This window comes from Acinonyx jubatus, chromosome B3, assembly GCF_027475565.1.
Source record: "Acinonyx jubatus isolate Ajub_Pintada_27869175 chromosome B3, VMU_Ajub_asm_v1.0, whole genome shotgun sequence".
Taxonomy (NCBI): Eukaryota; Metazoa; Chordata; class Mammalia; order Carnivora; family Felidae; genus Acinonyx; species Acinonyx jubatus.
The window spans coordinates 133,955,046-133,970,110 of NC_069386.1; the positions used below are offsets into that span (position 1 = coordinate 133,955,046).

At 39.7% G+C, this 15,065-nt stretch overlaps 1 protein-coding gene across 20 annotated transcripts in view; it reads left to right on the plus strand.

The window, feature by feature from the left end:
• Nucleotides 1-15,065, plus strand: part of UNC79 (unc-79 homolog, NALCN channel complex subunit) — a 315,670-nt gene that overhangs the window by 192,134 nt on the left and 108,471 nt on the right. For all 20 annotated transcript variants that reach the window (XM_053224882.1, XM_053224883.1, XM_053224884.1 and 17 more), the window contains 6 exons: nt 1,487-1,628; nt 3,370-3,449; nt 3,534-3,682; nt 8,433-8,590; nt 12,055-12,236; nt 14,372-14,573. In XM_053224882.1, the coding sequence (XP_053080857.1) occupies nt 1,487-1,628; nt 3,370-3,449; nt 3,534-3,682; nt 8,433-8,590; nt 12,055-12,236; nt 14,372-14,573 (913 nt within the window). The remainder of the gene's footprint in view (nt 1-1,486; nt 1,629-3,369; nt 3,450-3,533; nt 3,683-8,432; nt 8,591-12,054; nt 12,237-14,371; nt 14,574-15,065) is intronic.

Genomic DNA, 15,065 nt, shown 5'->3' on the forward strand with positions numbered 1-15,065 from the left:
TGGTCTTCACTGTGCATGTCAGCCCCCTTCGCTCTTTAGTTCTCTTCCTGGGACAGGCAGGGGATAAAAGGGCGATGATGTGACATGGGGGCTAGCAGAAGGCTTAAGCTAGTATGCAAGATGGACAACACCAGTCCCTGCCACCTAGCAGGATGATTCCAGACACGTGGGTGAATGTTGAGGAGTCAGTAAATAGCAGGAAACTCTTTACCATATCGAATTTCATGCAACTCACTTTATAGTTTGATTTAGTACCTTGCTCATGGGTGACCTAGGGACCGGTTCAGCCTTAACAAAATTGTGAAGTTGGCAGAGATATTCTTCAGGGCCCTCCCAGCCATTGTGCTCATTTTCTTGTGGGTGTCCTAGCACTTCATCCGTCTTGATCTCCTCACTTTGAGCTGGCTGTCAAATAATTCTTGAGAAAATGTGTGGTGGTTAAAGTGTTACCAAAATAGTATGATTTTAAAAGAGGATATTTGAAGTGGGACTTGAAGGAAAGAAGAAGGCTGGTAGAAGGATAATTGGAGATGGATGTTTTAAGTGGCAGCCATAGGAGTGCTCTCTCTCTCACTTAATCTTTCCAATTTCACCTGTATTTGTAGCTTGTTTTATATATATATATTATATATGACATGTATTATCTATAAATACATTGTGTTCAGGATATTCACATAGTTGTACAGCCAATCTCCAGAACTTTTTCATCTCGCATGACTGAACTTCTATATCCCCTAAGCAGTAGTTCCCTGTCGTCCCCCTTCCTCTTAGTCTCTGGAAACCACCATTGTATTTTTCTGTATCTCTGAATTTGACTTACTGTAGAGACCTCATATATCTAGAACCATGCGATAACTGTCCTTTTTGTGATTAGCTTATTTCACCTAGCACAGTGTCCTAAAGGTTCATTCATGTCGTAGCGTGTGTCAGACTTCCTTCCTTTTTAAGGCTAATGTTTCGCTGTATGTATATAACACATTTTGTCTATCTGTTCATCTGTTGATGAACACTTGGGTTGCCATACCTAACTCTGTTTAACTCACATGTTATAGCAATTTCTTGCTCCTAAAAATTTGGTTTCTCTGGACAACCAGTGTTTGTGTCTTAATATACTGCTATGAGCCCTTTATTATTCCCTGCTAATTAAGTCCTATTACTGAACAAAATGTGCATGGATTGGAATCACTTGGTGAGTGAGACAGGCTCATAGGGAAAGCCGACCTAGGCCGATTTAGCAATGTTTTTGAGATTTTTCCATATTTATTTCAAGGGAATTAACATGTTTTGGTAACAGCTGACCCAAATCTCCTTTAATTAGTATGGAAAGAAACTCAAATTTCTTCTGAGGCAGGTGCATTTGCCCTTTGGGGCTCAGTACAGGGCTGGGACACAGCTGGCACTCAGTCGATCTTTATTGAACTTAGGGAAACCATTCATTACCTCCCCAACAGGCTGCTCACCTGGCTGCTTGTCGTATTTGTTTCAGGAGCCCACAGACAGCCTTGAGGACAGCCTCCTTTCTTCCAGACCAGAGTTTATTATAGGCCCTGAAGGTGAGGAGGAGGAGAATCCAGCAACCAAGCATGGGGAGAACCCAGGCAGTCGCGCCGAGTCCACAGAGCATGCTGGTAGGTGAACTCTGGCATATATCCCAGTTTGCACAGGCCTAACGTTCAGAGCCCTGGTTTTTTAGATTACTGCCGACTTGGGCAAGTTCAGGCTTGGTGTCCCTAGTGGAGACTGGTGCAAATGAACCATTCCCCCTCAGATTATGAAGTGAGCAGGTCCAGGATGTGCTCCTAGTAGAGCTGCGGTCACTGAGCATCTTTCTGGCAGCACGTGCTTATCAACAAAACCTGTCACGTTAGCAGCACCTTCCTTCTTATGGCGTATCATGTTCTCACTGGAGAAGTAGCTCTGATCCAAGGCTGAACTACTGGAAAGGAGGGTTCTGGCATTCTCAACAGCCATATAGGGCATTTGGCCAAAGCAGAGGGTTTTGGGAGAGAGCCAGTGGAACTTGAGCTCATGCAGCTTCTGTGCCCCAGGCCCCAAAGGAAGCAAGGATTTCACTTATGATCCAATCACCTGCTTGAAGTTCTCTCTGTCTCCCTCTGCCCCTCTTTCCTTCTCTCTCTCTCTCTCTCTCTCTCTCTCTCAAAAAAAAAGAAAGATATTAAAATAACAGTCAAGTGCAAGATTGCTAATGAACTATTTAGTGTATATGCTAAGAGAGTTTGACTCCTGTTGTCTCTGGTTCCAGTAATTGCCAAAACTTAGAATAGTGATTTGAAAACATTTTAGATTAGTTTTTACATCTGGCTAACTTGTGAATTCTTTTCTCTAGCATGTCTCATGTACCACAGACCACCATCCCCACTGTAGGAGCAAAGGTATTAGACTCACAGGAAAATAAAATCATGAGTAGTTGTTCTGACTTCAATATGCCTAACTTCTTTAAAGAAAATATTTTTTAATGTTTATTTTTGAGAGAGAGCATGAGCAGGGTAGGGGCGGAGAGAGAGACACACACACAGAATCCAAAGCAGGCTCTAGGCTCCGAGCTGTCAGCATAGAGCCCAGAGCAGGGCTCGAATTCACAAACTGTGAGATCATGACCAGAGCCGAAGTGGGTCACTTAACTGACTGAGCCACCTAGGCGCCCCTCTAGGTGTCTTAAAGAAGTTAGGCATATTCAGGGGTGCCTAAGTGGCTCAGATGGTTAAGCAACTGACTTCAGCTCAGGTCATGATCTCACTGCTTGTGAGTTTGAGCCCCATGTCAGGCTTTGTGCTAACAGCTCAGAGCCTGGAGCCTGCTTTGGATTCTGTGTCTCCCCACCCCCGCCCCCCACCCCCGCCCCTACCCTGCTCGTGCTCAGTCTCTCTTTATCTCTCAAAAATAAATAAAACATTTAAAAAAATTCCCTTTGGCATGAGTCCATGGGATAAATTCCTCCTTAGGTGCTAATACAACCTGAATACCTCTCTTTAATACCTTCTTATCTCCTTTTCAATAAGGAAGGCATACCTAGTCAGACACCAGGCCCCTATAGGTAGCAGCCAAACTCTCTGACCACAGGAACATAGGGCTGGGATGGAGTGGCTTTAGGGAGTCAAGGACATCTGAATATATGGTGGGCTACAGTGGAAAAGGGAAGCTGAGAACCCTGAATCTAGAAGGTTTCCTGAAATTGCATCATAGAAGGGATATATGCTACCCTGGAAAGGCAATAAAAGCATTACATAACATGCCTTTTAATGTAGTATATATTTATTTCTACTCCTCTTGGTTTTATGGTCTTTATCAGGTCATGAGTGGTGGGAAAGGAAGAGGTATGCTAACCTTTGTGTAATAATTTCTTCACAGCAATAAAGAATGACACTGAGAGAAAGTTTTGCTACCAACAGCTTCCAGTAACTTTGAGACTAATATACACCATTTTCCAGGTATGTTTTTTGAGATATTTAAGGGTTTGCTTTGGTGGCATTGCTGTTTAGGGTAACTCAGTAACCATGTGGTTCTGTGCATAGGAAATGGCTAAGTTTGAAGAGCCAGACATTCTTTTTAATATGCTCAATTGCCTGAAGATTCTCTGTCTACATGGAGAGTGTTTATACATCGCTAGAAAAGACCATCCTCAATTTTTAGCCTACATTCAGGATCATATGTTGATTGCAAGGTATGTCTTCCTGTTTGTTTGTTTCTATTTTAGACCTTAGCTATGAAAATCAAAGTTAGGACAAGTCTTACCAACTCATTTGGGTCATTTCTGGGAGCCTGGACAGCCCAATCGCCAATAGGAATGACTTTTTTTTTTTTTTAACTTCAGTATATCATTTATTATATTTTAGGGCAGTCTCGTTAATCTTATAATTATCTTTGCTTTTCTCCAATGTCTATTTTTCTTAAAAGACTTTATATAGATTTTTTTAATTTCAAATTTTATTTGGGTTTTGATGAAATTTGAAATAAATGTATAGATTAATTAAGAACATTTCCTTTAAAAAATTATAAGACTTCTCTATTCAAGTCCTCTTTTATTTTCCTCAAATGTTTTTCATTATTTTCATTCTGCCTTTTTTGTTGTTGTTGTTCTTTTCCAGAAAGAAATTTTAGTGTTATTACAAACCTTACTTTTTTCCATTCATTATATTTTCTGATTACAGCTCAAGTTTAGGAAACTCCTGGTTTTTGTATTTTTACTTACCTTATGAGTTTAATCAGTTCATTTTTATTAACTTTTAAAAACATATTGTAGGAATGCCTGAGTGGCTCAGTTGGTTGAGCATCTGACTCTGTTTTGGTTCAGGTCATGATCTCACAGTTTCATGGGTTTAACCCCAGGTTGTGCTCTGTGCTCTCACAGTGCTGAGCCTGCTTGGGATCCTCCCTCTTCCCCTCTCTCTCTGCCCCTTCCTCACTTGTGCTGTCTCTTTTTCTCTCAAAATAAATAAATAAACTGTAAAAAAAATTTTAAAAACATATCGTAGGCACTGTCTTATGTTTGCCTGATAAATTTTTGTCTATTCCTTTGTATCAATAAAATTAATTGGCATATCAATATTGAACAATCAATAAATCATGGATAGTTAATGATCAATATCATTTCACTTTAATTTATTTTCTGTCTTCTGCTAATAGGGACTGAACATTCTTTGTTTTTATTGTCATAGGTATAACTTCTATTTCTTTGAGTCTGATTTTTAAGTATGTAAACATGAGGAATAGTAATTTTGTTTGCTAGATTCTTTATTTATTTATTATTTTTTAAATATAACTTATTGTCAAATTGGCTTCCATACAACACCCAGTGCTCATCCCAACAAGTGCCCTCCTCAATGCTCATCAACCACTTTCCCCTCTCCTCCACCCTCCCATTAGCCCTCAGTTTATTCTCTGTGGAATAGTACTTGGCAATGAGAAAGAGTGAAATCTGGCCATTTATAGCAAGCAATGTGGATGGAACTGGAGGGTATTATGCTAAGTGAAATAAGTCAGAGAAAGATACCATATATTTGCACTCATGTGGATCTTGAGAAATTTAACAGAAGACCGTGGGGGAGGGGAAGGGGAAAAATGCTAGATTCTTTAGAAATAGAAAAGGCAAAAAAAGGAATAGTTAGTAATCAGTTGTTGGATGGCTTAAGAATATAGTGTCCCCTAGAAAAATGTCAACATGTGCTAAGTTACTCTATACATAGTATTATCTAGTATAACATTACTACTAAAGACTTACTCAATTTCTTACTTGAAATAGAAGTGCTAACAGACATCAGAAATCTCTCTGCATATTGTCTGATAAGGTAATTTTTAGAGACTTTTGAAGCATTTTAAGAAAAATAATAAAATATTGCCCTGGATTTATATAGAGTTTTTCTTCCTGAGAACCTTAAAGTAACTGTTATTGTCTTCCAGGAAGGAAGTCAGAAAAATATTATCCTCATTTATATGTAAGAGAACGAAGTGGTAAGAAAAGTTTTGGTGACAAAACTGACTTGACGCTTTATCTGTCTTCGCTCATTTTTTCATTTATTGAGTCATTCATTCAACAAATATTATTGGGGGTTTATGATACATGTTTTTATTCTAGGCACTTTGGGAATTCACAATCTAGTTTGGAAGGGGGTGAATACTATTTTTACAGAAGGTGACCACATAATTTGCTCTTCACATTGGTCTACTTTTGAGAATGAAGAAGGGGTGATGTTCATAATGACCTCAAACAATAAGTATTAAGTAGACTAAGATCTGGTTTAAACTGAGACACATGGTCACCCTGTGTATATGTGAGTCACTGTCAATCCAAGGGATGTGTGATGGACTATTTGGATAGTTTGAGGGTGGGAGTGGTCATTTCTGGTTGACTAGAGAAGGGCTCAGGAACAGATACCATTTGGATGGACATTGAGAGGATGATAAAATTTTAACAGGTAGAGATGTGAGATGGGCAGGACATTTTGTGGAAAGTTGGAATGTCAAGAGTAAAGATGGCAGGGTTAGAAGGAAGGGACAAGAAGTGAGTAGTGCATACTTAGGTGGTACCAAGGTTTTATTTTTTGCTGCATGGTGTGGCTTTAGGGGAGTAATGGAAAATAAAGCTAGAGAAGTAGGTTGGGATGCAAGTGTGAATAGCCTTGAAGATAAGGACTTCATTTTATGATGTTTGGAGATCTATGGAAGATCTTAAAACAGTGAACAGGGTCAGAGTTGTACTTTAATAGCATGAATATGGATCCTTAGAGAGGGATCCTTAGGGACCACCCACATTTAAGGGAGTGCAAAGAGCATATTGCAAGGGCTTTGGGAATGTAAAGATATAACACAGAACTTTCTTCTAAAAAGTTTATTAGAGAAGGAAGAGAGAGATCAGATATTTAGAGGGGAAAAGGAGTAGATGTCAAAGATTTTTTAGGATAAAGATCTGAAAATATTTATTGTCAGTGGAATGGCTCAGAGGAAAGGGAGTAGTTGGTAGAGCCAGGTCCTGGAAGGCAAGAATATGTGATCAAGAACAAAGGGTGGGTGGAAGAGAGGAAGGATGTTCTTTCCTTTGTAAGGAAATATATTTTAAGGAAAAGAGAAATAAAGTGTCAAAGAGAGCTCATTACTGAACCTTAAGAATAATGAGTGCTAATGTCTTTTCCTGAGAGGGAGGAGGATAGAGATTAGGTTGGGAGCTCAAGGAACACGGGAAAAAGTATGGAATAACTCATAGAAGAAAGCAGCAGGGTGTCCACCAGAAGTAATCTAAGAATGACCAGCTTCAGGGTCAAGCTGAAATTAGTTAGCACCAGTTTGTGGTGGATCAAGTTAGCAGGAATTAGTAGGACAAGTTAGTCCCGGGGGTCTGAGAATGGATGAGAAAAGGGGGCAATGTGGGTTTATTCAGAAGTGGGGATTTGTGATTTTGGTAGAAGTCAGGGGGACAAGGAATTTTAGAGTAAGGAAATGGTTGACTCTGGGATCCAGGCTAAGATGGGAGGCAAATGAAATCAGAGGAGGATTGATATTTGGGAGAAAAATATGAAAGAGAAGGAAAAGAAGTCTTAGTTGGGATTAGGAATATTTTGGGTAGGAATACGGTTCAAACCAGTACAGAAGCATACAATGGGAAAGGTGGAGGGTCTCCAGAACTTTCCTCATGATAAAATGGCGACTCTACAGGTGTAATGGGAGGAGCTGGTGGAAGGGTAGACCTGGCTGAGCTGGATATGGGGAAGACTAGGACTGATCTGGACAGAAGGATGAGCAAATCCAGGCAAAAGCCATTGAAGGAGCAGGGTCAGGAGTAGTTAGGCAGAAGCTCTGTGCATTCCATGGGAGTGGGAATCCTATGTGGACTGACTTTTGTTGTTAAAGCAGCATCTTACAGGCCATTGACCCAGGCCAAATCAATTGTTGGTGCTCTGGGGTCTCCACCTTGGCCTTTGGGCTACGTAGCCAAGGTTTTTCCTCAAAGTACCACTCTGATACCAAAGCCATGATGGACAATGATGGGATCTGGGGAAGGACATTATTTTCCTAATTTCAAACAAGGCTGCCTTAGAGAATTGGGAAGGCCATATGGAACTGGTGAAATCCAAGGGGTTTTTTTTGTGTCACTGAGATGGTTTTCTGTCAGCTCTAGTATATGGTTTGCTTCCTTCAACTACTTTGAAAAACCTTGGTTTTGTGTTCACTCTTAATGATTAAGGAAGGGGGAGACCTTGAATGACAGGCCTGCCAGTGGGTGGAGAGGCTGTTCTTAACAGAGAAAGAGTTGTTCTTTGCTAGAATAAAGAGGAAAAGGCTGCTGGGCAGGCAAAACCAACAAAATTCCCCAGATGTTCATTATAAGAAAATTTAAAAAAAGAATCACTTTCACTCCCAGAACTAATGTCAGTTTTGTATAGTGTTTAACTCATTGCTCATTTATATATCTGATTTCTAATATACGATTTTTAATTTTTATGTTAATTTGTAATATTAAGTGGTGTTTTCCTATGTTGTTACATAAAAGGAATCTCTTTAAAAAAATGAACAGAACAGAGCATAGGAAAAGTTTACCAGAGGTTTATAGTCTTGTGGATGACTGTAATTTCACCAAAAACATTCCTACCAGTCACTTGTTAACGACATTTCCCATAAACTAAGATGATTGTATTTGTTTCCTTTTTTTAAAAGTTTATTTATTTTTGAGACAGAGAGAGAGAGAAAGAGAGCATGTGTGTGACTGGGGGAGAAGCAGAGAGAGAGGGAGACAGAGGATCTAAGCAGGCTGCACGCTGTCAGCATAGAGCCCGATGTGGGGCTCAAACTCACAAACTGTGAGATCATGACCTGAGCCGAAGTCGAACGCTTAACCGACTGAGCCACCCAGGCACCCTCATATTTGTTGTCTAGAAACATTATCATAACTTTGACCACTTTGCTTCTTGTTGCTTCCTCAGCCTGTGGAGAGTCGTCAAATCTGAGTTCTCCCAACTGTCTTCATTAGCAGTTCCTCTGCTTCTCCATGCTTTGTCACTTCCTCATGGTGCTGACATCTTCTGGACAATTATAAATGGCAATTTCAACAGCAAAGACTGGAAGATGAGGTTTGAAGCAGGTAACCTCTGTGTTAGCTTAAAAATTCTCTTGGGGTTACAAGGTAAACCAGATGTCCAGTCATGATGTCTCTTGTTGGCTTTCCCTTTTCTCCTTTCTTTTTAAAGAGTGCTGTCTTCCTTGCTAGTGTTCTTTGGTGGTTCAACTTAATCGAGCTTCCTCTATAATAGTATTTTGCAAAGTGGTTCTTATGGAGGAAGACCCTGTTCAGGTTTGCCTGGGATAGTCCTATTTTATGACTGTTTTCTAGGTACATTTATTAATTGTACAATTGTTTACTCTCAAATAGATCCTGGCTTGAATGATAAGTTATATAGTCAACATAACACATGATATTATGTGGTCAACATAATATATAATACAACATGGTACAAAGTAACTGGGGATGTTAAAAGTGCAGATTTTTGGTAAGGCCAGGAATCTACATTTTTAACAAAGTCTGCAGGCAATTCAGTGAAGTTTGATAGTCTGCTGTTATGCCCTTGCCATTGAAACATTAGGGACCAAGTCTGGTGCAGTGATGGGTATAATTTCTTGGTGCTTAGAATGGCAGGTGCTCAGAGGAACATGGTAAGGAAGGAACCTGGACATGTTCTTATAGCCTTGCATCTGCTGCCTTCACTGTCATCCCAGTCTGCTAGGGCTCCTATTCTTAGGGAGCACCAAGCAGGGCCCACGTGCCATGGTGTGCCTTACTGAATGGTTCTGTGTATTTTAGTGTGTCCAAAATTCCTCCAAGAAATGGAAGTTCCATTAGATGAGTTGACTGTTATATGTTAAGAGTTCATCTGTAATCTGTAGCCACCTCAAAGAGTTCTTATTTTTTAGTGCCAGGTGAATCCCTGGGGCTGGTTTATATGATAAATCCAATGTTGTCGCATTGGATGTCTAAATGTGAGTGTTTGCAGCCTCATTTCGAACTCTTCTAACATACGCTTGCAGTTTCCCCATCGCTTCCTGCTTCCCATCACCCTTGCCTTGGCCCCTCTGCTGTCCATCTGAAATCCTCTTTCCTTCAAGGTCCATTCAAATGCTGCCTCTATTTGATCCTCTTTCAAATGCCACTAGTGAGTTCCACCTTCTTGGTTCCCTCAGTGGAAAGTTATTTCTTTATCTCTTGGTCTCCTTGGCATTTTATTTATACCTCATTAGTGGCATTTATAGCTTTAAAAATTACATTTCAGTTATAGCTGTGCCTGTCCTATTTCTTTTAGTTGACTTGACTTTTAAACCAAGACTTGTGAATGACTCATATGTTAGTGTGCTTAGGTTGCTCATGTAGTAGCAGAACACCGTAGACTGGGGGACTTAAACAGCAGACATTTATTTCTCACAGTTCTGGAGGCTGGGAAGTCCAAGGTCAAGGTGCTGACACATATGGTTCCTTGGGAAGGGCTCCCTCCCTGTCTTGTAGATGACTGCCTCCTCTCTGTGTCCCACATGGTAGAGAGAAAGATAGAAAGCTCTGGTTCCCTTCCTCTTCTTATAATGATACAAATCCCATCATGGGGGCCCTGCCCTCATGATTTCATTTAAACCTAATTATCTCCCAAAAGCCCCACCTCCAAATGCCATCACATTGGGGTTAGGGCTTTAACATACAAATTTTGGTGTGGAGGGAGAGGAACACAAACATTGAGTCTGTAACAATTCATTTTCCACTTACTTCCATCTTCCTCCAAGTACCTGGGATAGTTTCTTAGTTACACACACACACACACACACACACACACACACACACACACATTTTTAAATATATAAATATATTTTTAAGTATATGTTTTTAAAATAAGTGAATTGGTGAATTTACTGATAAATATTATATGTACTAGATACTATGGGACCAATAAAAAGAAATGTAAGAGCAGATTCCTGCTCTCAAGAAACTACTAATTTAATTGATAAAGCCAAATATAAACATGTAGGAGGTTAAGAAACTAAAGATACAGGGGCGCCTGGGTGGCTCAGTTGGTTAAGTGTCCGACTTCAGCTCAGGTCACGGTCTTGCAGTCTGTGGGTTTGAGCCCCGCGTCGGGCTCTGGGCTGACAGCTCAGAGCCTGGAGCCTGTTTCAGATTCTGTGTCTCCCTCTCTCTCTACTGCTCACCTGCTTACATTGTCTCTTTCTCGGTCTCTCAAAAGTAAATAAACGTTAAAAAAAATTTTTTAAAAAGAAAGTAAAGATACAAATATAACTCAAGACCACAAAAGAAGACATGTCGTATAGCTATATATGAGCACACAAATGTCTTATGTAAATGAATAGGATGTAAATGAGTAGTATTTTTGTAGGAGTTCATGGGACCAAAAGGCCATTCTAGGTCAGAGTAGACTTTACAGAACAAGTAGAATCTCAGCAGCATATTCTTTAAGATGATGCAATAGCAATAAGTAGAGAAGAACAGGAAGAATATTCTAGGCTGCTGGAATGCTTTCAACAAAGTACTGGAAGTTTTATTTTCATGGCACTCTATTACTTAACTAGTTACTTTAACTTCTTATAAAGCCATGTTTTAAGGGTGCCTGGAGTCATTTAATATAATTTTTTCAATGTTTATTAATTTTTCAGACACAGAGAGAGACAGAGCATGAGCAAGGAAGGGGCAGAGAGAGAGGGAGACACAGCATCCCAAGCAGACTCCAGACTCCAAGCTGTCAGCACAGAGCCCAATGTGGGGCTCAAACTCATGAACTGTGAGATCACAACTTGAGCTGAAGTTGGACGTTTAACCGACTGAGCCACCCAGGCGCCCCTGGAGTCATTTAATATAGAGTTTCAGAATAATTAGACTGACTGACTTATGGAGTAGGGTGGGGGGATGGGTGAGATAATAGGTGATGGGGATTAAAGAGTACACTTACCATGATGAGCACTGAGCAATGTATGGAATTATTGAATCACTGTATTACATATCTGAAACTAATATAACACTGTATGTTAACTGTACTAGAATTAAAATAAAGAAACTTAATTTAAAAAAATCTATCAAGTAAGAAAGCATATATTGCATATAAAAAATATGTGGCTGCTATAGCCCTGGGAAGTCCATTTGTTGTCATTTCACATCATGACATATTAAGGGTGGAGTAGGGGATCTAGAATCTAAAGCCAGGCCTGGTGGACACCTCCTGTCTCCCTGTGTGGTCCACAGAAGGTCTTATGGAATGGACAAAGAAATGAGCATGGAGACATTTTGAATAGTTTGAAATGTAGTTTGAATTAAACAGTGAGGAAGACCATTAAAAAAAAAAAAAAAGGCAAACCCACAGGAAAGTACTGCACTAGGTAGAAATGGTCTCTGTTGCCAGATGAGATGGAACATGCAAGAAGGTGGCATTAAAATTTCCTTTTGGTATTTCAAAATAGTGTGTGGGGGCCCAGAGTTAACTTTTTCTTTATGTGTTCAGTTCTTAGCTTATTAAATGTCCCCCCCCCCTTTTTTCCCCTCTGCCTTTTACTTTGCAGTGGAGAAAGTGGCTGTAATTTGTAGATTTTTGGATATTCACTCAGTCACCAAAAACCACCTGCTGAAGTACTCCCTGGCACATGCCTTCTGCTGCTTTCTGACAGCTGTGGAGGATGTCAACCCAGCCGTGGCTACCAGGGCCGGTCTCCTGCTTGACACCATAAAGAGGCCGGCATTGCAGGTGACGGCCCTCAGATGTGTGTTATCTGCTCTGCAGATGGTGCTCTGGTCAACCAAATCGTGGTGGTATAAACACATACGGTAGTGATGATGAGGATGATGAGGAGGAGGAGGAGGAGAAGGAGGACAAAAACAGTGAGAATTTTCAAATGGGAAAATATCCCAGAACCACACCTTATTAACAGACCTTTTGTTTTTATTTGTCAATACTTTCTTTTCTTTGTCCATATGGCGATGTCACTTTTGACAGATATAATTATGGTATAACTTTTTTTTTTTATGGCAGATTTTTACACTAAGCTGGTTTATCTTATACTATTTGGTTGGTTCCTGGGCTGGGAGATCTTGTCTTTAATTGCTAGTTACTTTAAGAGAAATCTCCGTGATGAATTATTGTATAAATCAAAGCAAAACATGAGAAGGCAAATATGTTATCAAAATGAAACACCACAAATTAAAGTCAAAGGAACATGAAATATGAGACCTGGAGAGAGTTGTGCATTTATTTTGTTTGGCACCTTTATTTTATAATTGGAGAAGCCAAGTCTCGGAGAGATGATGTGACTTTTTATTTTTTATTTTATTTTATTTTTTTTGAGGGAGACAGAGCATGAGCGGGGGAGGGGCAGAGAGAGAGAGGGAGACACAGAATCTGAAATAGGCTCCAGGCTCTGAGCTGTCAGCACAGAGCCCGATGTGGGGCTCGAACTCAGGAACCGCCAGATCATGACCTAGGCTGAAGTAGGACACTCAACTGACTAAGCCACCCAGGTGCCCCAGAATGTGACTTTTTAAAAGACACAGAGTGAATTAGTAGTAGAATGGAGACTAGAACCTCCAAAGATCTGATCTCCTGTTTCCCCACAATGGCACCTGGCTTATTATTATATCATTATAATTAAAACTAATAATCATGGCAAAAGTTAAAATTTGTCAAATAGGTCCTGTCTTTCCAGGGCAGTGTATTAGAAGTGTCCCATCATCCATGGTCTCATTTAATCCCCACAATAACCTTGTGGGTTCCCATTTTATAGATAGAGAAGCTGAGGGTCAGAAGGGGTAGGTAACTTTTTCAGAGTCACATGGCTAGTACGTGGCAGAGCAAACTCAGGTCTGAGTCATAATAAAGTCCACATTCTTAACTATTGAGTGTATACACTGCTTCCAATCCAGAGTAAAGGTTCTTCCTCTAAAAGGGACCAAGAAGAAAGCACAGGAGCTGAGAAATGAGATGGTTTTGCTAAGTGTGGACTCACATCTTCTCTGATAAAAATTCCCAGTTGTCTTCTGGATAGTCCTTTTCTGTTGGTCCTATCCCTGCTCAGGGTGTGGAATGTAGGAGGCACTCAACAGATGAGAGTTGAATGAATTAATAGAATGGTTGAGTGAAGCATGGCTTTTAAGTTTCATGGGTGGGGGGATGGGCTAAATGGGTGATGGGCATTAAGGAAGGCATTTGTTGGGATGAGCACTGTGTGTTATATGTGAGTGATGAATCACTGAGTTCTACTCTTGAAACCAATAGTACACTGTATGTTAACTAACTTGAATTTAAATAAATAAATTTTAAAAGAGGAGCGGGGGGAATGGTAAGCAGGCTCATATACTAGAGAAATGGAAGCTTAATCCATTCCAACTTTGATTTTTTAAGATTCTGTGTTCCACTCATATTCCAAGATGACAAGATGAGTTTACTTCCTTTCAGAACCACAGAATATAGCATTGAAAGGGAATTAGAAAACCGTATTGTGTATTCTACAATGTAGCTTTGGCAGTATGATTCTCTTGATAGAAACTACAGACATTGAAAAAAGATACATTGGTTTGAGAGCATTTGGATCAAGTGGTTATTAGGGAATGCATCTAAAAACTAATAACATACATTTAATTTAGATTTCTGAACTAAAATTCAAGAGAGATTCTACAAGTAGAAGTTCCTCTTCTGTATTTTATTTCTACCAGACTTGCAATGAAAAAAGATTTTAGTTGGAGTATTCTACATTATATTATCCTATATTACATTATATGTATGGATTGAGGAGGTTACCTCGTTTTACTGACTTTGCTTAGTGTAGCTGCTTTGAAGTAGCTTAGATGTTTACATCTGACTTACCTTTTCTCTCCTCTCTACCCCAGGGTCTGTGTCTTTGTCTTGATTTCCAGTTTGATACTGTGGTTAAAGATCGACCCACAATACTGAGCAAGCTTTTACTCCTGCATTTTCTTAAGCAAGATATTCCTGCTTTGAGCTGGGAGTTCTTTGTCAACAGATTTGAGACACTTTCTTTGGAAGCTCAGCTACATTTGGATTGTAACAAAGAATTTCCTTTTCCTACAAGTAAGCAAAAGAAGAGCTTGCCTTAAACAGTCACAGTAACTGTTCTTGTACCTGCTAGAAAAGCAGACAATACTATGCCTGTAACTTAATTTCCCATTATGAAGGATACCCTGACTTCATGAACTCAGTTTATCAAATATTTATTGAGTTACTCTTTAGGAATCCATAGGTTAACCATTTTCTGGCATTCCAACCTCAAAACTCTTCTCATTTCCTTGAGGACCTATGATAACCATTTCTGATGGCATGTTTCTTAAATATTATTCAGTCATCACGCAATGTTTGTGAACAGTTTTGTGAGATATATTTACACTTTGCAAATTTACTCATAAATGCTTATTAATCAGTTAGTTACCTACAGCTCTAAATAGATGGGAAAAGTTGGTCACTCAACCATTTATCCAGTGATAATAAAAATTAGACAATGCAATCTTACAGTCTAAACAGAAAAATCATAGGTGAGAGGTGCTTGGGTGGCTCAGTCGATTGAAT